The 25390-nt window shown below is 42.9% G+C and overlaps 2 protein-coding genes across 2 annotated transcripts; one reads left to right on the top strand and one right to left on the bottom strand.

Moving 5' to 3' along the window:
• The first annotated feature begins 470 nt into the window (after positions 1–470).
• Positions 471–3501, top strand: taf11 (TAF11 RNA polymerase II, TATA box binding protein (TBP)-associated factor). Its single transcript, XM_060895145.1, has 6 exons — positions 471–640; positions 1512–1682; positions 1796–1944; positions 2028–2115; positions 2407–2503; positions 2593–3501. The coding sequence occupies exons 2-6, from the start codon at positions 1524–1526 to the stop codon at positions 2721–2723; spliced, it is 624 nt and encodes a 207-aa protein (XP_060751128.1). The 5' UTR covers positions 471–640; positions 1512–1523; the 3' UTR covers positions 2724–3501.
• A 946-nt stretch (positions 3502–4447) lies between these two features.
• Positions 4448–25104, bottom strand: bltp3a (bridge-like lipid transfer protein family member 3A). The gene is made up of 21 exons (XM_060895143.1): positions 24869–25104; positions 19291–19453; positions 19108–19146; positions 18594–18685; positions 18280–18469; positions 17965–18105; positions 17653–17808; positions 17202–17382; positions 16147–16233; positions 15840–16010; positions 15633–15739; positions 14518–14659; positions 13908–14101; positions 12644–13815; positions 12294–12448; positions 11805–11917; positions 11527–11674; positions 11187–11440; positions 10791–10899; positions 10529–10584; positions 4448–10403 (listed from the first exon to the last, which is right to left on the bottom strand). Exons 1-21 carry the CDS (start codon positions 24910–24912, stop codon positions 10287–10289), a joined length of 3831 nt encoding a protein of 1276 aa, XP_060751126.1. The 5' UTR covers positions 24913–25104; the 3' UTR covers positions 4448–10286.
• Positions 25105–25390: the final 286 nt, after the last annotated feature.

Below are 25390 nucleotides of genomic sequence, written 5' to 3'. Positions count from 1 at the left end.
CTCATGCAATCACACACTAGGGACAATTTTCCAGAGATTCTTCTTCTTATTTTTATTATTATATTTATTTCTTATTTCTCTCTCTTCTGTTTCCTTACTTCTGTACAGCTACTTTGAGACAATGGGAAATTAATAAAAATAATAAATTTAATCGGATTGAATCTTAAGTATAACTAAATAAATAAGATTTACAATTTTCAAAAATTATTAAGAAATGCATAATAACTAAATATTGACATTCTGTCATTGCGTTTAAAATACAATCAAATATTTCTTCTTTAAGGAAAATAACGGAATCCGTCTATAAAAAAAAGAAAGAAAGAAACATTATTACAGAATATTTCTGCAGGACTGATAGTAATTCACCGTATTACGTAATTCTCTCTTTTTTTATTTTAATAATACTATATTTTATATTATACGTTTTTATTAGAACTTTTATTTTGCCTTAAACCGGAAGTTGTGTTTTTCCCCCCGGTTAGCATTAGCCTGCCGGTCGTTCGGTCGGCTTTTCGTGTATTTATACGTATTCTGTTATTAATATTATATTAATTAGATGTATGTATAGATATTATTGTTTCGTTATAGTGTAATCAGCTTTTTTTCTGTAAAACCCTGGATTATTTATTTATTCTGAACGGTAATGTAGAAAAACTCTTTTCCTGTGTTTACAAACGCTGTGTTTCAGCTTCAGAACCGGTTTGATTCTAGACTGATGTATAAAGTAGTAGAACACAATACTTGAGTAAAAGTAAAAGTATCGTACTAGAAAAAGACTTTGGTAGAAGTGAAAGTTACCTTTCAAACAGAGACTGTAATTGTAACTATAGATTTGTAAACAAACTTTGACGTTGGCTTGTTGGAGGGCACGCTAGGGTGCCAATACTTTTGGAGGTGAGCGGATACGTGTGACACGTGCCAATTTGAGACCCGATACTGTGAGTACCGGTACTCGGATCGCTTAGAAAAGCGACCAGGGTCTACGACATATCCGATTTTGGTGCATGTGGCTCGAAAGCCTTAGGAGGAGTTAATAAATTGATAAATGATAGGAGTTGATAAATTTTTGTCTTAGAAGAATAAGCAAAACAGAATGAGGTCCAGTAGCAGGGTTTCTCGGTCCTGATCCTGAACGGGTTTCTCGGTTCTGATCCTGAGCTAAAATGTGTAATAGATTGTTACTGAGGTTGAGAAATATTGCTGAATTCCATAGAGCTTTCAGTTGACTTTGTAGTGTGCAGTACAGTGAATGATACGGGGAGTTAAAATTGTGGAGTCTTTCACGTTTCATCCTATTTCTCTTTTTAAAGGAAATCAGATTTAAAAAAAATGGATCTAAAACTCGATATACATTAAGTGTAAAAGACACATTTTTAGACAGACACCTCAGTAATATTGCAAACACCATATAGTAGGAAATGTGATCGATTTCTCAGACCGGTGCACAATTCTGTGTGTATTTGTGTATATTTGTAATTAGTCCTTTTTTTTTTTTTTTTTGCACGGTGCAGCCGTCGAGAGTCATGGCCGACCCAGCACGTGTAAAAAACGAACAAGGAAATGACGCCACGGCTTCGAAGAGCTCTCACCAGGATAAAAATGCAGGTGAGGGTTCGAGCGGAGGAAACGCAGCTTCGGAGACGGCGATGAATCAGACCACTATGAAACAGGAGGAAAAAGTGGTGAGATGTGACCCTGTGCACACAGCAGTCCCAATACGATAACTACACCCAGACACAAGAACGGTGTAGGAACGGACGTTTTACCCCCTAACCGTTTACTTCTCCTTCTGCAGGGCGTCACGAAGGAAGGGACTGGGGCAGACGAGGATGACGAAGCACACTCGAGCGCTCATCCTTCGTCTGCTAAAAAACTGAAAGTGGAGCCGGAGAAGAAGAAGGAGAAGAAGCAGAAAGTGGACGAAGACGAGATCCAGAAGATGCAGTGAGTCTTTCTGAGCGGAAAAGATTTTTGTTTAAGACAAAAGGAACTCGGACGTTTAGTGAGGAAGTGTGTGTGTTGTGCAGAGTGTTGGTGTCTTCGTTCTCTGAGGAGCAGCTGAACCGCTATGAAATGTACAGACGCTCAGCTTTCCCTAAAGCAGCCATTAAAAGGGTAAGAGAAACAGAAATCATCACCGTCTCACAAAAATGGAAACATAACGCTGTGGAAGAGCATCATTATGGGTAAATTTGGGGTGTAAAAGTAACTACTAACAATCAAATTTGAATTCAGTTTAAACTGTATTACTTTTAATATAATAGATTATTAAATATGAGAGATGGCACAAATCTGAAAGATTGGATTTCTGCTATTTCTTGACCTGCACAACTGTCAGAGCTGCTGACCAATCAGATTTGAGACTTCAACAACACTGTAGAACAATGATAATGATTATTATTTCAGCTTATTCAGTCCATCACGGGATCATCGGTGTCTCAGAACGTCGTTATCGCCATGTCCGGTATCTCCAAAGTGTTCGCCGGAGAGATTGTTGAAGAAGGTAGGAAGGTTCCTATTTAAAACATAGGAGATGATGTGTAACTGTGGTTGTGTTTGTGCTGTTGTTAAAGTGTGTGTGTGTGTGTGTAGCTCTGGATGTGTGTGAGAAGTGGGGAGACACTCCTCCTCTGCAGCCCAAACACATGAGGGAGGCGGTGAGGAGACTGAAGAGCCGGGACCAGATCCCCAACACCAAATACAAGCGCATCCTCTTCCACTAAACACACACAGCTACAGCGATTCTCTTGTTTAAAATTTAAAGGAGCCATCTGTACTGTTTGGACATCACAGGTCAATGAGTCCATGAGGTGAACAGCCATGATAACACACACAGGCTTCCTGACAGGCTCTGGTGAATCTGTGTATAGTTTGAGAGTCGTCTCTTTTTTTTTTTTTTAAAGCTTTTAGAACTGAAGCCTTTTTTTCAGGGCCAGAAAAAGGAAGAAAGTAGCTCAATGTGCTCCAAGGAAATATCGCGACTCACTGCTTTTCTATGACATCTGTAAAAGTTAGACGATTATCACAGTTCTCGAAACACTTTGAAACGTTACAGACTGCACCTTTAATATTTTGGGTAACAACAAACTCAAACAGATGCCGTCTAATTATCAGTAAACAGGGAGCGAGTCGGAGGGCATTGGGAACGGTTTATTTGCCCCAAAGTGAGACCACACCGTCTCATTCCTGTTTGTGCTGTAGATAGTAACAGTTGAAGAGAATAGAATATTGTTTCCTGTCACTATGACACCGAGGTACTGTGTCACAGCCCTGTGAACAGCCCTGATGATAATTAAACGAATTAAATGAAAGGAATTGTGACCTACAGCATTTGAGCGTTTTATACACCCGAAGGACTGAAAACCTCAGCGTTCTTGTGTTTTATGTGGTGTTAAGTGTGGTGTATAGTGTTTGCTCTTCATTGTAAATACCGCTTATGCTTCAATTCTTTTGTTCATGCAGACGATTTTAGTTTAAATAAACAGCTTGTGCGTTTGTAAAGCGTCTTTTCTCTCTCGTCATGGCGAAGATCTTCACTGCTCCCTGTTAAATAACAGCTACTGAATGTGTGGAACTGGAATGTTCATTTCATTACATGACAGAAAAACGCCATCAATACAGCCAGATGCTGTGAATATAAAAAGTGAAATAGAGCCCACACACACTAGAGATTAGTGTGTCGTCATGTAAGGGAAAATACGTTAACAAATCCAAAACACAATAGCAAAAAGAAAAACGCAACAGACAAAAATGAGAAAATGCAGCAAGAGAAAAGAAAAACGCAGGTAACGAACAAAAAACGATAGCAAATTAGAAAATGCAAAAATAAATAAAATAAAACAAAATCAGCAAAAAAGCCAATTAAGAAAACAACAAAAAAAGGCAGAAAGTTCGAAAACAAACTTACGAATTTAAAGGTCCTTACTGAACACGACACACTTGTTTCTGATTGGGTCGTAGTCCACAACACATTATTGCGCTGTATTGGTGTATAATGGTTGTGAAAACATCTTTAAGTTCCTAATGATGTTACTGTAAACATCCTCCAACACGTGGGCTATGAGAGTGACGTGTGCTCTAGCCAATCAGCATCGAGCGGGTGACGTTCGACAACAGAAACCTTCGTTGTTAAACGTCGCACGCTCGATGCTGATTAGAGTTTGTTGTGTGAGTTAGAGTGTGTTGTGTATTTTCTGTTTTGTTTTTTTTTTTGTTCTTGTTAAGCTTTCGTGCCAAAAACAAAAAAAAATCAATTGAACGTTATAAATAAACATTGGATTGGTTTACGTCAAAGACGTGAAGCAACGAAAAGCAAAACCTTCGCTGCGTTGTTCTTATGTTTTAGTGGAAAAACCATCAGCAGGTTATTGCAGGTGATTACAGTAACATCGGCTTATAGCGAAGAAGAAGTACAGACACCGTTTCTGATCTTTTGGTCGACTTTTATTCATTCAATTTGTTTTTTTTTTTTATTCTGCACATACAGTCATGGTTCACAGAACCAATTTGTTCCCCCCCTCAATCAGTAAATACCCCACGATGATATAAATATAAAATGAACATCTGAACACTGTTACGGGATCTGAGATCATGCGTGTGAGCACGTGATGGAGTTGTAGTGTATTAATGAGGAATCAAGTACACTTGATGTCTCTGGGTCGTGTCCCATTTAGCCCAGATGTTCTAATCTCACTCATGGCCTTGTTCACGCTGTGTGATGTAACGATCCTGTTATTAACACACATCTTTTAGAGCCTTAAAAGTTAAAAGTAGGGGAAAAAATAATCGAGTCTGCTCCTGGGTCAAACTTATAATGTTCTAAATGTTTTTTTATGTTAACCTGCTGGTGCATCTCAACAATTAGGGAAAAACTGGAATAGGGCTGAAATTATTAGTATTTTCTTTTATTATTTACAAAAAGTTGAAAGACCATTGCTTGTGACATAGCTGTTTAAAATAATAACACGTGGCTACAACCTCATAATCATCACTTTACTAGGGCTGAAAATGATGAGGATGATAATTATTATTGATATTATACATTACTACATGGTTTTTATATTAATGAACAATAAACATTAGCATTACCACAACATCTAATTTATCTCGTTATTGGAAATGACAGAAGCGAGACGTTCATTGTTTTGTGAGTTGTGGAGTTCTTATCTTGGGTTGCGTTACAGAATTGTAGCCAGAATTATCTCATCTCACACTGGTAAGTCCTGGCCACGCTTAATTATCTTGTTTTCTCGTGTTACAGCCAGACTTAATTCTCAATTTCTCATGTTACAGACATAATTATCTCATTTTCTCATGTTACAGACATAATTATCTCATTTTCTCATGTTACGCAAGTCACTTCACTTCACTTAATTAACTCGTTTGCTCACATTATTAAGTAATGTCCACGTTTACTTCTCGCATTGTCAGCCTTGGCCACAATTATCTCATTTTCTCATCTTAGTACAACATTTAACATGGGAGAACAAGATAATTAGGTATAGCCGCAACTTAATTATCTCGTTTTCTCTCGTTACTTCTACACATATTGATCCTGTTCTGTTGCGTTACAGAGTCATGGCTTCACCACCTTAATTATCTCGTTTGCTCGTGTTACTAATTATTCTCACATCGTCTTCTGTTGTCAAGTCGAGACCACAATTATCTCGTTTACACATTATATGGCCACACTTGAATATCTTGAGTCGTGGCTTCAGTTACTTTATTATCTCATTTGCTTATGTGGCTAAGCAGTGCTCAGATGCAATTATCTCGTTCTCACGTGTTAAATTGTGGCTACACTCACTGACTGATCTCATTCTCTGTGTTAAGTGTTAACCTGGACTTAAGTCGTCATGGCCATGCATTATTTTTATTAAGTAGGGATCAGACGAAATATGACTCAGGAACACACGGTCATTTTTGACTAGTCCATTACAGAATCTTGGAAATGTAATCATGAGAGCACTCGCATCTATACAGACCGCAGGACAGGTCCTAAAATCCCCAGAATGAAGTGTCTAAACTAGGTATAGAGCGATAATTCGGTTATACTATACGACGTACTGCAGGATGTTGAGCACACACTGCACTGGATCATGGATGTTTAATAATAACGTCATGTCCCCCGGCGTTCCGTTTAGAAGGACGCTGCCTGGGTAGATAGCACCCGAGAAAAAAAAAACGTGTCTCACGTTCTGTAATAGAAACCACTTAATATCAGCACCTGACGAATTTCCCTGGAAGCTGAGAAGGGACAAAGTGAGTAGGGTGGATTGCGGTTTGGGACAAAGCCGACCAAACTGATCACGGACGGCGTCGCTTTTATTACAGAAACTCCAGCGGTATAACAGGAGTCAGGCGTGCGTGCCTTATTCGACTGGGACGAGGCCACGTAGTCGGCGTATCTGCATCGTAGGCGAAACACAACGAGCGTTTAACGAGTGAACCGAAAGGTTCGTGACCTTCACTTGACTTACTTACTGATACACACAAAGAGACTATTCCTAAAATTTAAAAAAAAAAAAAAAAAAATACATTGAAAATCCTTAGAAACTACAGGAGACTGGGCTGCGTCCCAATCCAACACGACGTCTCTTAAATAAAACTCATGACGCTGATATACACGCTGATATATACACAAGTGTTGTGCTTGTGTAAAATATCGAGTTTGATCATGCATAAAAAAGTTTACGGGAAAATGAAGGCAAACGAAGCTTATCTTAGTTGTTTTTTTGTTGCTGTGTTTCTCTCGGTGTGTCTCACAGCGTACACACTAGCACACACCCACTCACACACTCATGTGGAAGACCGTTTACATTCTTACAGCGTTAAAGTTGCGCCCCCCCCCCCCCCCCGCGAAAAAATGCTACACATTTTACACTAAGGCTACGACGCTGTTCAGTGTGAAAAGAAATAATAACGTCAACGTCATCGCAATGTGATCTACACTACCAAGTAAACATGGGGAGTTTTATTTTTTTTTAAAAAACACCTTCCAAATTCCTCTTTCTTTGAAATGATGTATTCTTGCTTGGTATTTAAATATTGTTCATTGTCTGCTACGAATCAGTGATCTATCAATTTACTGCAAGACCTGGGATGGATTTGTTTTTACAGCTGATATCAGACAGCGATTTCTGCATTGACTTTTTTGGCATTTGTGTTTGGACCCAGCATCGGTCTCGCTAAAATATAATCTTGGTCTTGACTAAAAGTTTGAAAAGTTTTTTTCACCTGTAAACAGTTCGAGGAGAACAAAGTCTGTTACAAGAGTCTTACTGAGTCGCACTGGAGTCCAGATCAGCCTTGGTGTTTTTTTTGTTTTTTTTAAACCTAATAAAAAGTCACACATTTTCTGCTTAGATTTATAGATCATACAGTGTTTAACTTGCAATTAACTGTGTCATGATGTTTAACTAATAATGGTACTGGAACTGATCTGAAGGTTTAAAAACAAAAAAAAAAGTTACTTCTCTAGGAGGCAAAATATCCAGAGCCATAAACTCTGACAAAATGAGCAAATGATGCATAATGATTGAGAAAAAAAACAAAACAAAACAAAAAACCCACAAAAAACACAGACTTTAATGTAACCATATCTCTAATGTAACCATATCTTTCTTCGTTCCCAGACTAAACTATTTTTCCCCTTTCTTAAATTTCCAAATCTTCGGCTTTTGGTGATACCTTTAATCTGTTAATGTGTTGAATGCAAAATGAAGATGTGCTTAAGTACTTAACTAGATTTGTAAAGTTTGTCGCAACAAACTTTGATGTTGGCTTTTTGGAGGCGAGTGGACATAAGGGTCAGTGTTACTTTTGGAAGCAAGTAGACAGAAAGCTAGGGTGCCAAAACATTTGGAGGTAAGTGGAGACGAGCATGTGACATCATCCGAATACTCCTGAGCAAGTTCCCCTCATTGTTCTGAGTGTTTTGATATGTCACATGTCCATGTTGTAAAAAGTTTTTTGATTTTGCATATATTGGGGCGGGGCTGCGGGACAACCGAAAGGCCAGTCGGTACACCAATTTAAAAGTTTGTTCAGAGTATCACCCTAAAGGAGCTGGCCGAGTTTGGTGTAGATAGTTCGAAAGCTTGCCGAGTTATAAACCTCCAAAGTTTATAATGGGAGTCTATGGGAAAAAAGGCCACTTTGAGACCCGGTACCGGTAGTACCGGTACTCGGATCGCTTAGAAAAACAACAGACCAGGACAAACTTCAGACCAGGATCTACAACATATCCAAATTTGGTGCATGTGGCTCGAAAGCCCTAGGAGGAGTTACTCTTGATACATTTTTGTCTAAGCTTAAATATTAAAACAGAATGTTGGCTTCTACAAAGCCAACATAATTACTAAGTTTGACGTACGTATGTGTGAAGTATATATACATTAAGTATTTTGGGGGGTCTGGTTCAGTCGACATTGGACTGAGTGGACTGATGTGTTTCTTAAAACAAGCTGGAAGCCCTGATTAAGAACATTTTCACTCTCGTGACACGGAGACAGTAAAGTGAGTAACTGTAGTGATGGGACTTCCAGCTCTTTACAATGTTCCCTAAATAAATCAAGGACGCGTGATACGGTGAAATGGTTTCAATGTCCTGGTTAAGGTCGTGGGGTCAGCAAACGCCGGTCTTTTGAGTAATTTAACGGATTTGTAATTAAAGCGAATAAACGCTGAATCTGTCGGACATCGTGTCGGAAATTATACCCGAATTCCACAGATGATGATAAATTTTCTATTGAAGCAGCTCTGAAGTTCCCGCTGTAACATAACTGCTAGTTTTACAATAACAACATACAGTATAGTATAGTATCTATACTTATATCCATACTACGAATATCGTTTCTATAGCAACAGCGAATACACAGCGACTTGCGTGGACGAGGAGCCACAATAATATAAGACTGAAAATAACTGGATTAAAACTAACAATGGTGACGTTTTGTGTTTTGTTTGAAGTGTAAAGAAAAAAAAAAAGGAGTCTCCGGTGTCAGCGTGTCAGTCTACTCTGTAAGCGTCAGCGAGATTCCCGGCGTAGGAAACGTTTGGGATTCTTAGTAACGTGAAGAGCTGTTTTTTTGGCGCATTAACTTCAAGAGAGATTTGGCTGTTTATAGCTACGGTAACATAACGGATAACAGGAAGTACCTCGAAACTAATCCAGGATGATGAGGCGACGTTTGGCTGGAACGCAGAATCTTATTAAAATAAGACCACGCGGCTAGTTTTCTGCCTTTCTGCCTTACAAACAAATAATAAAGTAAACTTATTTACACACCACAATCTGCTCCTACCTTCCGCCGCGATAATCACATACCGGGCCACAAGTAGCTCAAATCAAACAGACGCTTAAACACCTTTACGCTTGATCCTACGCAGCTAAGGTAGAGAGAGTCGAGCATGCAGATCACACCAACACCTCGCACATCACATTTTCAGGTTTGTGCAAATCAAGTTGTAAAAAATTATAACTTAGAACAAATCCCTCTCTCACACACACACACACACTCACACAGCTGGTACCAAAACATTATTTAAAAAAAAATAATTAAATAAACACTAAAAATAACCCATACATGCACTGGTTAGTGATTAGTGATACACCTTGGTATTAACCACACACACACACACACACACAGCAGCACTACTGTGGTCTAGAAGGGTCTAGCGTTTATGGTTGTGTTCTAATTAGCACAAAAACCCCTCCACGTTGCACACCGCACTTGAGGGTATTAGAGAAAGAAGTCCACTGTGGGATGTATGTGTAAAAAAAAATAAAGTGAATTTTACTTGAAATCGATGAGAAATATTTTGTGGCATTTTTTAAATTGGCACATGTAAAGAGTTGACTCTGTGTGTGTGTGTGTGTGTGTGTGTGTGTGTGTGTGTATTATACAAATACCTACAACTGAATTTACACATACAACTGATGTACCTCACACACATTTTCACCTCACGCGCACACGCACGCACACACACACACACACACACACACACCAGTGATGTATCTCATTAGCAGCCTATACTAACTGTACCGGTCTATTAACAACAAAATAATATTAAAAAAAAAAATACAATAAAAAATAAAAGCGTTAACACTGAACCAGTTACTAAGTAACAGGAAGTAAACAAGTATCAGGAAGTAAAACTCTTCATGGCACCTGGTTATCAGTAGAGCAGGAAGAGTACATAAATAACAAGCTTTCCACACACACACACACAAAGTTCTACAATCGAACTATGACTTTTGACCTTTGCCCAGTAGTGGTGTGAGGTCATAGCACGAAGGACGGGTCGTATTTGCGGATTTCTTCTAAGAGACGTTCTCGATCGGAGATGGCAGCGGAGAGTGCGGAGTGAACGTCAGAAAGCTCAGACTGTAGAGCCTGGGTCTGAAAACACAAGGGATAAAAAAGTTGTTTATCAAAAGAGATACAAGTGCCTTTTAGTACAAAAACTGCAAAACAGGTACATTTAGTCAAACAGTTCCTGTGTGTATGTGTGTGTGTGTGTGTACCTTGTCATCTCCTTCGGGTTGACAACAGGCTTTGTTTCCTGATTGGCTGGCGGTGGCTGAGAGAGGAAAGTATATGAAACGGATATCAATAAAGCGCTCACACACACACGCACGCACGCACTCACACACACACACACACACACACACACACACACACACACACACACACACACACACACACACACACACACACACACACACACACACACACACACACACACACACACACACACACACACACACACACACACACAGTACCCACGTCTGACTGTAAGCATTGCATCGTCCAGTCGCTCCAGAACTACACCATCTAAGACAAAGGAGACAGGAAGAGGCTGGGGGGCGGTGGGATACACACGGGGACCGTCATCCTGAAACAAACACACACACACACACACACACACACACACACACACACACACACACACACACAATCTGTTAGTTTTCCTAATTCCATACATTTTCTGTCTCCTCTTTCTATATTTTCTGATAGCGAGTTAGCATGCTGGCTAATTAGTGTGCTAACTAGTTAGCATGACAACAAGAAGGTCTAATTTTTTACTAAACTGCTTTTCTTCTCCACTTATCAGCAACAGTATAATCACACCACTTAAAGTACGTTCCCTTAGATTTCCGACAGCTCCGCCCCCTCCCTCACCTTGAGCGTAATGCGGGTGTTGTGCACGGTGATTCTGATTGGCTGGGCGTCCGAGTTCAGCTCGTCTTCCATGAACGGGCCGAGTGTGTTTATTGTCGATGTGAGCAGCTCGGCCTCGCACCCGCGCACACACACCTCTACGAAACCTGCACTCTCCGCCGTGCGGCAGTGACGCCCTGCCCCTGGCCCCGCCTCCACCCTGACGCACAGCACTGGGGGGCGGGACACAGGGGACATCGGTGGAGAGGAAGCACCTGTGAGAGGACAGAGAGAAGATTGCTCTGATTCTGGTTAGGGTAATGTATCTCTTCTTGTCTTGGAGCATCTGAGTGTGTCTCACAATGTGTGAACGTTTGCAGGTCCACCATTCGCTGGTTTCCCAGCTGCTCTGGCGTAACAGACTGAACCTCCGTCGCCACCACTGCGTCCTGCTCATGGAGCTGCATCAGAGAGCGAACAGCACGCAGAGACAGCAGCAGCACAAACACCTGAAGGAGACGAAGAAAGCTTCTGTTGTGATGTTACATCATAAAGTGTGGAACTGAAACTCCTGAGACATGCGTCACTTGGCTAAAAATATATACAACCTGTGTGTGTGTGTGTGTGTGTGTGTCTCACCATATCCTGAGACATGTTGTCAGAGCTGTGAGACAAAGAGCTGCTCAGATCAGCAGATGATCCTCCGTCTGTTCTCACAGAGTGGATGGGAGTGCCGTTAGGACGAGCGGAATCTGAGATAGGTTGAGACAGACGGGGAAAGAATAGGAAGAGACAGTAAAAGAGAGAGAGAGAGACAGGAAAAGAGAGAGACAGACAGACATGCAGATATTTACAGCGAGAAGGACAGAGAGAGACACACGCAGAGAGACAGACACAAAGAGAGAGAGAGACGAGCAAAGAAAAACAGACATGCAGATAGACAGACAGAGATAACAAGAGAGACACATGTAGAGGCAGACAGAGAGAGAGAGAGAGAGAGAGAGAGAGAGAGAGAGAGATGCAGAGAGAGGGACAGAAAGAGGCACACAGACAGATAGAAAGGTGTGATAGTGAGTGATGCCAAAGATATAACTGAGGGTGATGACTAACGTGGTGATGATGTCATACCCGAGTCTGTGAAGATGATGAAGTTTTCACTGGTGTCGCTGTCCAGTGAGAGTCTGTCGTCAACGGTGCTGGTGTCCATGACAACACTGTCACAGGAATTCTGGGAAAACGAGTGTTTAAGGGGCGGCAGACGCAGAGCAGAATCGTCTGGTTCTCTAGACACACACAAACACACACAAGGTTAACACACAAGTTATTAAACACAGTAAACTGTACACACACTTATCAGGTACATATATCTGATATCTTGACATTTTTTACCCAAATTTCAAATGTTAATAATTCGATCTCGTTTCTCTCGACTCTAGAAAGTTAAGTGAAGTAAAATGTTACTTCGACTCGTTCCTCACTTGCTCTGAGTGCTGAATATTTTGCTCATGGCAGAGCCGCGGCTCAGGATGCTGAAAGCGTCTTTAGTGATGGACAGAGCCCCCTTGGTGAGGTCCAGGGAAGCGCTGAGGGCATCTTTAGTGACGTCTTTGGTCACACTGAGTGCGTTGGACAGCTCCCCCTCCAGGCTGACCATGGAAGTGTTCTGATTCTGCACTGTAGCGGGAGACAGTGATGCTGAGGCGACTAATGGTGCGAACTGCGAATCGCCTCCCTGCCTTTTCCCTTCGTCCAATCCCTCTTCAATAGCCTCGCATGCCTCCTCTACAGGCCCCTCTCCGGCTCCATCACACACCTCCTCCTCCTGCTCTAACGCTTTTTCAGTGCTTCCAACAATCCCGCTGTCTGGGCGCGACGGCGAGAGATCAGAGTCTGTCAGGCTTGGTGTGTCCGTTTCCTCTGGCGCTTCTGCTTCTTCTGTTTTCTCGATGACGGGCGGAAGAAGCAAACCGAGCTCCAGCGACTCTAACAGGAGTGATACACACACCGATGGTGAAGCCTGCGTTTTCGTTTTTGCACTCGGAAAGCGATTGAGGTCAGAGGCTAACCTAGCGAGGTAATCCTTCATCCGGAGAAGAGCAACATACTGATAATGACTGAGCCACATTCGGATTGGAGTGATGGATTGAACCAGGAAGTGGAAGGATGCTGATGGAGTGTCGTGATTGGACGGTTTTGCCGTCCCATTTCCTGCATCGGTTAACGATCCGTCCTGATTAATCGACCTCGTTAAAGCTTGCGGTCGGCACATCCATACACACGCAGCAAACGGCTCCATGAACGGCGGCGCTTTGCCTCCTCGCCGAGCGCCTTCAAAATACCCTGCAGCTCTGGACAGACTTAGACTCCAGACGTCTTGCGAAGATGAACGTGAAAGTAAGAGCGACGGGTCGGACTTTAGAAACGCCGGAGGAAGAGGGTGCAAGGTGTTGCGGTCACGAGGAAAAGGAGAGCCTGGTGAGGGTCGGAAAAACGGCTGAGAGGAAAAAGAAGAGAACGTGGACTCGAGATCGGAGAACGACGAGTGAGGAGAGTGATTGGTGTTGCTCAGAAATGCCTGAGACAGAGTGAAACCCAGAGAATGTGGACGATCGGGGTGCTCCAAGATGGACGAGTCGAGAGGAACAATCAGCTATGGAGGAAAAAAAAAAAAAACAACAATCAGCAAGACGGGAAGAATTAGAGATGACAACGTTGATATTTTACAGGAAGTCATGACCTTACCTTCAGCTGTGAAGCGTCCACTCTGACGTCCACGTGTTCGTCACTCTTGCTGCTGTCCTGCAGGTGATAAAAGGCCTTCACCTGCTCCAGAGTCGTCAGCAAGCCACGACAAAACGCATACATCCACAACACGCTCGCAGCATCAACACACAGCTGCAGACCGTTCAGCTGCCCGTACAGATTAGAGCATGGTACTGCAGAGAGACATGAGAGAAAGAGAGAGAGAGAGAGAGAGAGAGAGAGAGAGAGAGAGAGAGAGATTAAACTAGCTTGTGCTGCTTATTATTTTTTATAAAAATTGCCTGCCTTAGTATATAGCGCTAATTATGACCTAATTAGTTGGTCAAGCTATCTGCTAAACAATGTATTACTACAGCAATAATGTGCTAGTTAGCAGTAATGTGTTTGTTAGCCTGCTACAGCGCTAGTTAGCTGGTAAGCCTGTCCACCGTACTAGTTTGTTAGTAAAGCTGTCTGCTTTAGCCTTATTCAGTTGTTTGGCCTAATTATTGTAGCCAGATTAGCATCTATTTTTTTATAAGAAATGTAAATATATTAAATAAACAAAAAGAATACTGCAAATACGACTGCAGTGAAATGTCAGAGGTACCCGGTCCTCCGGCACTGTGAGGGAAGTAATACTCGGTAAACTGCAGGTGGATCGCGGGAGTGTTCTCTGCCATGTTCAGCACTTTGCGGTTACACGATAAAAGCGACTGGGTTTTCTTGCTGTGACGCCCCCCGGTGGACACCTGAGAAAACATGGAGACAGACACAGAGATGGTGAGTCACAGCTCAGTCTGAGGTTCTTCATTTAGTTCTTCTTTGGAAAAACTTAAAAAAATTCCTGACATTTATGCGTGTGTGTGGGTGTGTATGCGTGTGTAAAAAACACCTGTGATGTCAACACATACAATGGAAGTGTGTGGGCGAGAGGAACACGGAGAGCGAGAGAAATAGCTATAAGTTGGAAACAAGGTCTATACTATTAGTAGTAATTTTTCTCTCATTTTTGTCTCTCTTCCTATATTGATCATCCCCCTATCTTTCCTATGACCACAAACTCTTTCACTTCTCTGTTCTGTTTGTGTTACTGTGGCACATTCACTCAACTGAGAAGAAACAGGTGGAAGAGATTTTTTTGGACCTCCACTTAGACGAGGCCGACTCAGTGAATCCTGAGGCGTCTAGAGATCTACCAGCTCCAGTCAGACTCTGCGATACTAAAGAGGAGATGTGAACTCCATGTGATCTTTTGCATCTATACAACATTTGTTAGACTGTATATTTATAATCACACAATTCAGTGTCACCCATATGAGGACGGGTTCCCCTTTGAGTCTGGTTCCTCTCAAGGTTTCTTCCTTTACCGTCTAAGGGAGTTTTTTCTTGCCACTGCTGCCTGAGTCACCTCAGACTTGCTCATTGGGGATAAATACATACACATTGTGAACTAAATCTATCTAATATTAATCTTGAATTTTGTATTCTATTAATCTATTATATTATTCTTTATATTAACATTTTGTTCCATGTTTATGTTCTGTAAAGCTGCTTTGAGACAATGTCGATTGTAATAGAAATAAACTTGAATTGAATTGAATTGAAAGAGATAAACAGCCACACTGACATAAATTAGTTGACAATTTACAGACAGACTAGACCCTAATGGGGTGGGGCTACAAATCCTAAACAATTTGTATGAATGTGTGTGTTGACAAAAACCTGATGGATGTCCAGATCGTCCACACGGATCACCATGCAGCTGGAGCGGAGTTTCTTTAAAGCTAAACTTTCGTCAGCGTTTGTTACTGTTACAGACTCTCCATCTCCTAATAGGCATAAAATAAATGGTATCATTATATCAGTTCAAACAAAAACATAAAGCTTATTGTATCTCCCTGAGATATTTCTCAGTTCTGTCTTTCTCACCGTGTATTTTTTTGGCTGGAGACTGTGTGTTGGGTTCACAAGGTTCCGATGAAGGCTGGGGAAATAATGAGCTCTCCAGTTTTTTCTGAAAATCCTGTAGCAGTTTCGATGCCCACTGAGTTCGAGAGTCCAAAGCGCTGCAGTAACGCTCCCAATGACGACAGCCATCACCTACACACACACACACACACACACACACACACACACAAAATGATTCTCCATTAATATTTATGCCGTTCTACATAACGATATAGATTATTAAGCTAAAATAAATGTAAACAAAATAAATGTTCCTTTATACACTCACTTGGTCTGTGGAAGGGGTAATAATCGAAACCCAGTTTACGAAAGGTCAGCTGCATTGCACCCTGGGAGCCTGGAATAGGTGGTTCGTCTAAAGAAAAAAAGTCAAAGGTAAAATGTGTGTTGAACATGGTAAATGATGCCAGGTGTGTTGAGGTGAGGTAAATGAGGCCAGGTGTGTTGAGGTGAGGTAAATGAGGCCAGGTGTGTTGAGATGAGGTACATGAGGCCAGGTGTGTTGAGATGAGGTACATGAGGCCAAGTGTGTTGAGGTGAGGTAAATGAGGCCAGGTGTGTTGAGATGAGGTAAATGAGGCCAGGTGTGTTGAGATGAGGTACATGAGGCCAAGTGTGTTGAGGTGAGGTAAATGAGGCCAGGTGTGTTGAGATGAGGTAAATGAGGCCAGGTGTGTTGAGATGAGGTAAATGAGGCCAGGTGTGTTGAGATGAGGTACATGAGGCCAAGTGTGTTGAGGTGAGGTAAATGAGGCCAGGTGTGTTGAGATGAGGTAAATGAGGCCAGGTGTGTTGATATGAGGTACATGAGGCCAAGTGTGTTGAGGTGAGGTAAATGAGGCCAGGTGTGTTAAGGTGCGGTAAATGAGGCCAGGTGTGTTGAGATGAGGTAAATGAAGGCAGGTGTGTTGAGATGAGGTAAATGAAGGCAGGTGTGTTGAGATGAGGTAAATGAGGCCAGGTGTGTTGAGGTGAGTTAAATGAGGCCAGGTGTGTTGAGGTGAGTTAAATGAGGCCAGGTGTGTTGAGGTGAGGTAAATGAGGCCAGGTGTGTTGAGGTGAGTTAAATGAGGCCAGGTGTGTTGAGGTGAGTTAAATGAGGCCAGGTGTGTTGAGGTGAGGTAAATGAGGCCAGGTGTGTTGAGGTGAGGTAAATGAGGCCAGGTGTGTTGAGGTGAGGTAAATGAGGCCAGGTGTGTTGAGGTGAGGTAAATGAGGCCAGGTGTGTTGAGGTGAGGTAAATGAGGCCAGGTGTGTTGAGGTGAGGTAAATGAGGCCAAATGTGTTGGGGTGAGGTAGGTGAGTTGTGTAGGGTGAGCCGACCTGTTTCTGGTGATGAGCTGTCGTTGCAGATGTGCAGGTCAAGGCGAGAAATAAATGTGTGATACGACGACTCTTTCACATCATAAAGGTCGAAATACTCTGCTAAAGTGTTGGGCGTGGCCACAGGGGCTGGGTGTGGCTCTGGCCAGGGTGGACGGGGTCCAGGTGAGGTGGGGGCTGTCTGAAACACAATTTAAAAAAATATTTTAAAACAGTTGTTTTTTTTCTGAACCGAGGGGGTGGATCTGCAGGTGTATAGATTTATTTAATGGATATTTTAGAACAAATAACTATTTTTGACACCAAAAGTAAATATACACCCCAGTGCCAATATAGCAGCAGGTGTAAGGGATGATCATGGCACTGAAAAAGATGACACTGAAACGTTGGAGAATAAAAACAGTTTAAATGTCTGAGTATTAATAGCCTACGATGAAGAAACTAATCGTACCTCCATGCTCTTCCTCTGCTGTGCGGATTTCTCCATGGCCTCGCTCAGAGATTTAGCGTAATGGATAACGGCTTTAAGCTGCGAGTCGGTCAGAACCCACAGCAGGTCATCCAGGATGAAGAGCAGCTTTGATGCCAGAACATTACAGTCCTTTACCTGTCAGAAATAACAATAATAAAACCTGTTTCTTTTTATTTGTTCTATCTTTAATTTATTCATTCAATCTAGCTCCCAGTTCTCTACAAAAACAACACAATTTCCAAAAAAGACTCATTATTTAATTGTGTAATTATTGCTGTTATATGATTTTACCCTGCGTTTAAGAGCGATGCGGATGCGACCCTGGTTGGTGATGAGACGTAGCGGTGTGCTTCCCAAATCCTGGTCCTCGCTCTTTATAGCGTCTGCCTCGATACGCAAACTCTGCCAGTTAATTTCTTTAAAGGTCAGCACCTGCAACATACACACGCAAAGCACAAAGTTAGTCTTTTGTGTGTGTGTGTGTGTTCATATGAGCATGTTTTATTCAGTGTTTTAAAGGACATTTAAAAGGATCTCATATTATTGCCGTACAAAGACGAAGATGCGACCGCATAGTGAATGTGTGTGTTCGTGTGTGTGTGTTACCTCTCCTCTCTTAGGGTGTGTGATCCGAGTGTATCGGAGGTCAGTCTTCTGCCACTTAGGGTTCAGACTGAAGCCCTGAAGCTGCCAGAGCTCGAAGGAGGCGTGAAACGCTCTGGACTTCACTTTAATAACGATGGAGTTAATGATGACTGACATGCCCTCCACAACCTTCTCTGCAAAGCCGTACTCGCTACGAACGCACACACGTACACAGATAATCACTAACACGTTATGCAGTATGATTTTTTTTTAGCAGACAAAAACTGAATGCGTTAAAAAAAAAAAACAAAAAAAAAAAACAGCTTAAATCTGACCTTTGACCTGCGGTGATGGCAATGGGGGAAGGACCGTTAGGAGGGCGAGGCTCCTCACATGTCATCATCTCTACTTCCACCTTGTCAAGAAACTACAGCGAGAAAGGAGAGGAAGTTATTCGTTTGTCTATCTATCTATCTATCTATAGGTCTGTCTGTCTGTCTGTCAGATTCTCTGTCTGCCTATTTGCCCACCCAGAACAGAGAAGTGAAATCGAGGGATGACCATCAGAGCAAGAAATGGAGGAAGAGAGAAAGAGAGAGATAGAAGGAAGGAGGGGGAGAGAGAGAGAGAGGCAGAGAGAGAGACAGAGAGAGAGACAGAGACAGAGAGAGAAACAGAGAAAGAGAGAGAGAAAGAGAGTGAAAGAGAGAGAGAGAGAGAGAGAGACAGAGAAAGAGATAGAGACAGAGAAAGAGAGAGAGAGAGAGAAAGAGAGAGAAAGAGAGAGAAAGAGAGAGAAAGAGAGAGAAAGGTATGAAAATTACAAACGAGAGAAAGGAGGATTCCCACCAGGCATATGGGGCTTGTCTTTAATTTCGTCCACTGGATCTGGAGAAGAGACCATTTGAGAGGGAGAGAGAGAAAGAGAGGAGGAGAGGGAGATATTTGTGTTAGTGTAACAACAGCTATACTGATATTAGATTGCTTAAATAAGTCTCTAACTTTACAGACAACAATCAGTTAAAATCTCACTCTGATGGCGGCTTTGTTGCAGTAGACGCGGCTGATGGAGAGCCACGTGGGCAGATCCAGCATGTTCTGCAGAACCTCCTCGTCCAGTTCCAGGTTGGAGAGCTGACCTTCTCCCTTCAGCGTGCTCAGGTTGATCTTATCCGGAGAGAGGTTCTTTGTAAACCTGTAACAGGCGCAAAGCGACAATAATTCACTCTCATCTCACAAAGAATATTATACAAGAGGGACGTTATGGAGGAAGGAAGAACATGAGGATGAAGGGATGGAGAAGAAAAGGGGGGGATGGAGGGAGGAAGATAGAAAGGAAGTAAGGAAGGAAGAAAGGAAGGAAGGAAGGAAGGAAGGAAGTATAATGAGCAGAAGGGAGGAAAATGGAAGAAGGAAGTAAGGCATAGAGGGAAGGAAGGAAAAAAGAAATGAGGAAGGAACAAACAAATGACAGGAGGAAAGTAGGGAGAAAGGCAGCAAAGTAAAGAAAAAAGGGGCCAGGAAGGAAAAAAGATGCATACAGAAGTGGGTGAAAGGAGAGCGGAAGGGTAAAAGAATGGAGAGAAGAAGAAAGAAAAGATAAAAAAAGGAAGGGAGGCTGGAAGGAAGGATAGACGGAAGAGTTATTGCTGAGAGGAAAAAGAGAGGTATAAGGAAGGATTAGAGGAAGGACAGAAAGAAAGGGAGTGAGGAAAGAAGGATGGAAGGAAGGATGGAAGGAAGGAAGGGAGGGAGGGAGGGAGGAAGGAAGGAAGGGAGAAAGGGAGGGAGGGAGGGAAGAAGGGAGGACGGGAGGGAGGAAGGGAGGGAGGAAGAGAGGGAGGAAGGAAGTATAATGAGCAGAAGGGAGGAAAATGGAAGAAGGAAGTAAGGCATAGAGGGAAGGAAGGAAAAAAGAAATGAGGAAGGAACAAACAAATGACAGGAGGAAAGTAGGGAGAAAGGCAGCAAAGTAAAGAAAAAAGGGGCCAGGAAGGAAAAAAGATGCATACAGAAGTGGGTGAAAGGAGAGCGGAAGGGTAAAAGAATGGAGAGAAGAAGAAAGAAAAGATAAAAAAAGGAAGGGAGGCTGGAAGGAAGGATAGACGGAAGAGTTATTGCTGAGAGGAAAATGAGAAGTATAAGGATGGAAGGAAGGATGGAAGGAAGGAAGGGAGGGAGGGAGGGAGGAAGGAAGGAAGGGAGAAAGGGAGGGAGGGAAGAAGGGAGGACGGGAGGGAGGAAGATATAAAACCTCCTGTTCACTGTAACAGTGACTCACGGGACATTTTTGCACTTAGTGTTTCATTTCCTTTTTAAAATCAAGGTGAAACAAACAAACCTACAGCCTTTAACTGTAACAAACACCACTGTATTGTGTCCAGATTGTGTTTGATGAACTGATATTTTTGCTCCATATCAGCAGCACTTTGTGCTCAGTGTTGTGTGTCTTAGGGTCTTGACGTCACAGTGTAGAGAGCTGTTAAATTCCACATTCAGTGGATGTGTGAATGAGACCAGAGTCTTGATCACAGAGACACCAGAACACACACTTGCTTCGGCTTTATTCAGTCCAAACAACCCTTTTTTATTTACCTGCGTTTTCCAGCTCTCTGCTTCTTGCCCTCGACTCATCAACACCACAAATCAGCGCCTGACTGCCTTCCTCCCCAAATAGCTGACCTCTGGTACAGTTGGACAGGAGCAGAGAATCTCACAATCGTTGTGTCTCACATCATAACCCCCCCCCCCACACACACACACACACACACACCACATGTACCCCCCCACACCACATGTACTCCTCCTACACACACACCACATGTACCCCCCACACACACCACATGTACTCCTCCTACACACACACCACATGTACCCCCCCATACACACACCACATGTACCCCCCACACACACCACATGTACCCCTGCCCCCCCACATCTTCCCCACACACACCACATGTACCCCTGCCCCCCCACATGTACCCCCCACACACACCACATGTACCCCCCCCACAAACACCACAACCACATGTACCCCCCCACACACCACATGTACCCCTGCCCCCCCACATGTACCCCCCCACACACCACATGTACCCCTGCCCCCCACATGTACCCCACACACACACCACATGTACCCCCCCACACCACATGTACACCTCCTACACACACACACACCACATGTACCCCCACACCACATGTACCCCTCCTACACACACACACACACACCACATGTACCCCCACATACACATCCACATGTACCACAACACACACACCATATGTATGCCCACACACACACACACACACCACATGTACCCCTCCTACACACACACACACACACACACACACACCACATGTACCCCCACATACACATCCACATGTACCACAACACACACACCATATGTATGCCCACACACACACACACACACACCACATGTACCCCCCATACACACCATATGTACCCCACACACCACATGTACCCCCCACACACACCACATGTACCCCTGCCCCCGCCACATGTACCCCCCTACACACACCACATGTACCCCCTACACACACCACATGTACCCCTGCCCCCACATACACCACATGTACCCCCCACACAACACATGTACCACACACACACACACACCACATGTACCCCCACACTAAATGTACCCCAACACACACACACACACCACATGTACCCCCACATACACACCACATGTACCCCAACACACACACCTTTTGTAGGCCCACACACATACACACACCACATGTACCCCGAAACACCACATGTAACACCCCCTCACACACCACATGCACACACAAACACCATGCCCCACAACAGAAACACCACAAACACACACACGCTTCATTCCAGCTCTCGATGTGCCACTGTGACCACATCACACGTGTCTATCAGATGAGATCGTTTAGCACCTGCTGAAGCTAACAGAGACCTCGCTTTCCTTCACACGTTCTACATCTGCTCGTTAACTCCTCCCGAAATAACTGAACACAACACTTCAGCACCGATATCTCACTTACACCACACCGTTTAAACACACACAGCCTACAATTATAATTATACAACTGTTGCTACGGTAACACCAGAGCACCGAAGCTCTGCTTTCACATCCTTACAGAATCTCAGCCATATTTAACCAAATTATGAGAAATATAAAACTCAGGGGAATGCTGTTATAGGAAAATCACCAGTGATGGAGTGATATAAAGCCCAGCATTTTATTGCTGTTCTAACACAGTCATATGAAAGTAGTGATGTGAGTAGGTTTCGGTTTTTACCAAAAAAAATAATCAACACCTTCTGACCAATCAGAATGAAGAATTGAACGCACGTTGTTTGTTGGATGTTGAAGTGGAAGAACTCGAGTCATAGTGTCCTGCACTTTGACTCTGACTCAAACATTCTGAACACCTTCGGGATGAAATGGAACACTGACCGAACCCCAGACCTCCTTACTCTTACAACATCAGAGTCTGATCTCATAAATGCTCACAATACCCCTCAGCCATGCTCCAACATCTAGAGAATAACCTTCTCAGATGTTCAACGAGGCGATATGAACATGACGGTGAAGGGTGCACAAACTTTTAGCCTTGTAATCTAATGGATTATTTCTACTTGTCTTGCTCGATTCTTTGTCTTTCACAGACTGAGCACTGATCCAGTTGGAAGACGTGAGATTAAACATTTCCCGTCGTGCTCAGCATGTGTGTGGTTAAACAGACACTCAGTGGGTGAAAAAGCACATGCTGTGGTGCGGAATCGCGGCCGAGTCGCTGCCAAAAGTCTGTTCTGCCGTCTTTATCCGAGATCCTGCGGCATCGCTCGGAGACTCTGGACTGATTAACGTGAGAAAAGACATATTGCCGCTAACATGACTAATGACCGCTTAAAGGATCCATGTTAAATATGTTTGTATTGATATTTCTGATGAGACTCTGGTGCTAATCTGTTGGAATGCAATCCTCATTATGGTCAAAGCCATCGATCATCTTTTCTCACTCTCAAGCGACGTTTAACGTCATGTTAACACGAATGCCGAAGTAAAAGTAGTGTCTCCTTTTGGGGGAAACGCTGGACTGAAAATCCCAGGATGCAATGTGGATATGTGACATTAAGCTACAGGCAAACAGACAGCAGACTGTGTTGTTATTGGACAATAATCCACACCTGGTCTGGGGGTTCGGCTTGTTTGATGCAGCACAACACGTGAGCACGGAGCTGCTAACACCTCGAAGTGCGTTATTTTCAATATTCAATATACATTTATTACAAAAACAAATGTTATTTAATAGTTTATCTCTCTCTCTCTCTCTCTCACACACACAAACTCTGGAATACCCCTCAATCAATCAATCTCTCTCTCTCTCTCTCACACACACACACACACACACAAACTCTGGAACACCCCTCACTCAATCTCTCTCTCTCTATCTCACAAACACACACACACACATACACTCTCTCTGAAATGCCCCTCACTCAATCTCTCTCTCTCTCACGCACTCTCTCTGAAACCCCCATCACTCACTCTCTCTCTGTAAATCCCCTCACTCTCTCACACACACACACACTCATTCACACACTCTCTCTCTTTCTCTCTCTCTCTCTCTCACACACACACACACACTCATTCACACACACTCTCTCTCTCTTTCTCACACACTCTCTCTCTCACACACTCTCTCTCTCTCTCTCTCTCACACACACACACACACTCTAAAACCGTATCACTCTCTCACTCTCTCTCTCTTTTTCTCTCTCTCACACTCTCTCTCACACACACTCTCTCTCTCTCTCTCTCACACACACACTCTAAAACCCCCATCACTCACACTCTCTCTCTCTTTTTCTCTCTCTCTCTCTCTCACACACACACTCTAAAACCCCCATCACTCACACTCTCTCTCTCTCTCTCTCTCTCTCTCTCTCTCTCTCTCTCACACACACACACTCTAAAACCCCCATCACTCACACTCTCTCTCACACTCTCTCTCTCTCTCACACACACTCTAAAACCCCCATCACTCACACTCTCTCTCACACTCTCTCTCTCTCTCTCTCTCACACACACACACTCTAAAACCCCCATCACTCACACTCTCTCTCTCTGTAAATCCCCTCCCTCTCCCACTTTACTGGGCTGCACACATCTGAGACTACATCCATAAATAACAAATAAACATCTCCTAACAAAACTATCACCACATCAGTGACTGTATTGTATTCAGTATTATATTATTACATGATGGAGTACAAGCTGCTAACAGAAACCCTGTAACCCTGAAACCAGCACATTCATATGAACCATTATTCATATCACAACTGGAACTTGCTGTCATTTAAACGTCAGGGACAGCATAACGGTGTCCCCCAGTGACGTCAGAGGGGGAAACAACCTTTACAACATAAACAACCAAATTAAGACCAGAATCACTCAAACACATCATAGACATTTTAGTATAAGCCTTTATCTATACGTTTCAGTGTTAATTTATAGTGTTAATAAGTATAAAGGTGTTTAAATGACCACAGCGAACTGTTACTGGTCCTGAGATGCTGATGATAGAACAGATTTCTGTTTATTCACCATCTTCTTACCTGGATAAATGTTTCAGGATTTGTTTTTTAATAATTCCAGCCATTTTTCTTCTCCCCCGCTGCGGTCCCCAGTGCAGTCCAGATCAAACTGTACACATTTACTGCCTCCTCTCTTTAATTCGCATATTCTAGCGAAGTGACTAAGCTAAGCTAGGCTACGCTAATCTGTGTGTACAGAATGTTTAGCAGGGCTCGCGCATTGGTCACTGCGACGGTGTGACGCGTAAATGTGTTACTGAGAGAATTTGTACCCTCGGTGAACAGCGCGCGTGGATGAGGGAGGTTCGGGTGGCTTCGTTTTATTTTAGCTCTTTTTATTTTAAGTCTACAATCTAAATGTTTTACATAATACACTTTTTCAACGAAAAGGCCACTTTTATTCTGTATTTTGTATTCTGTTTTCATATGTTGGCCAATGATGTCAGATTAGTCTAATCTAATCTAATCTAATCTAATCTAATCTAATCTAATCTAATCTAATATATAATATCTAACCTAATCTAATCTTTTATATAATAGAAT

This window comes from Tachysurus vachellii, chromosome 19, assembly GCF_030014155.1.
Source record: "Tachysurus vachellii isolate PV-2020 chromosome 19, HZAU_Pvac_v1, whole genome shotgun sequence".
In the NCBI taxonomy this organism is placed as follows: domain Eukaryota; kingdom Metazoa; phylum Chordata; class Actinopteri; order Siluriformes; family Bagridae; genus Tachysurus; species Tachysurus vachellii.
Note: the sequence above shows the minus strand (reverse complement) of the source record. Positions and strands in the feature narration are given on the sequence as shown.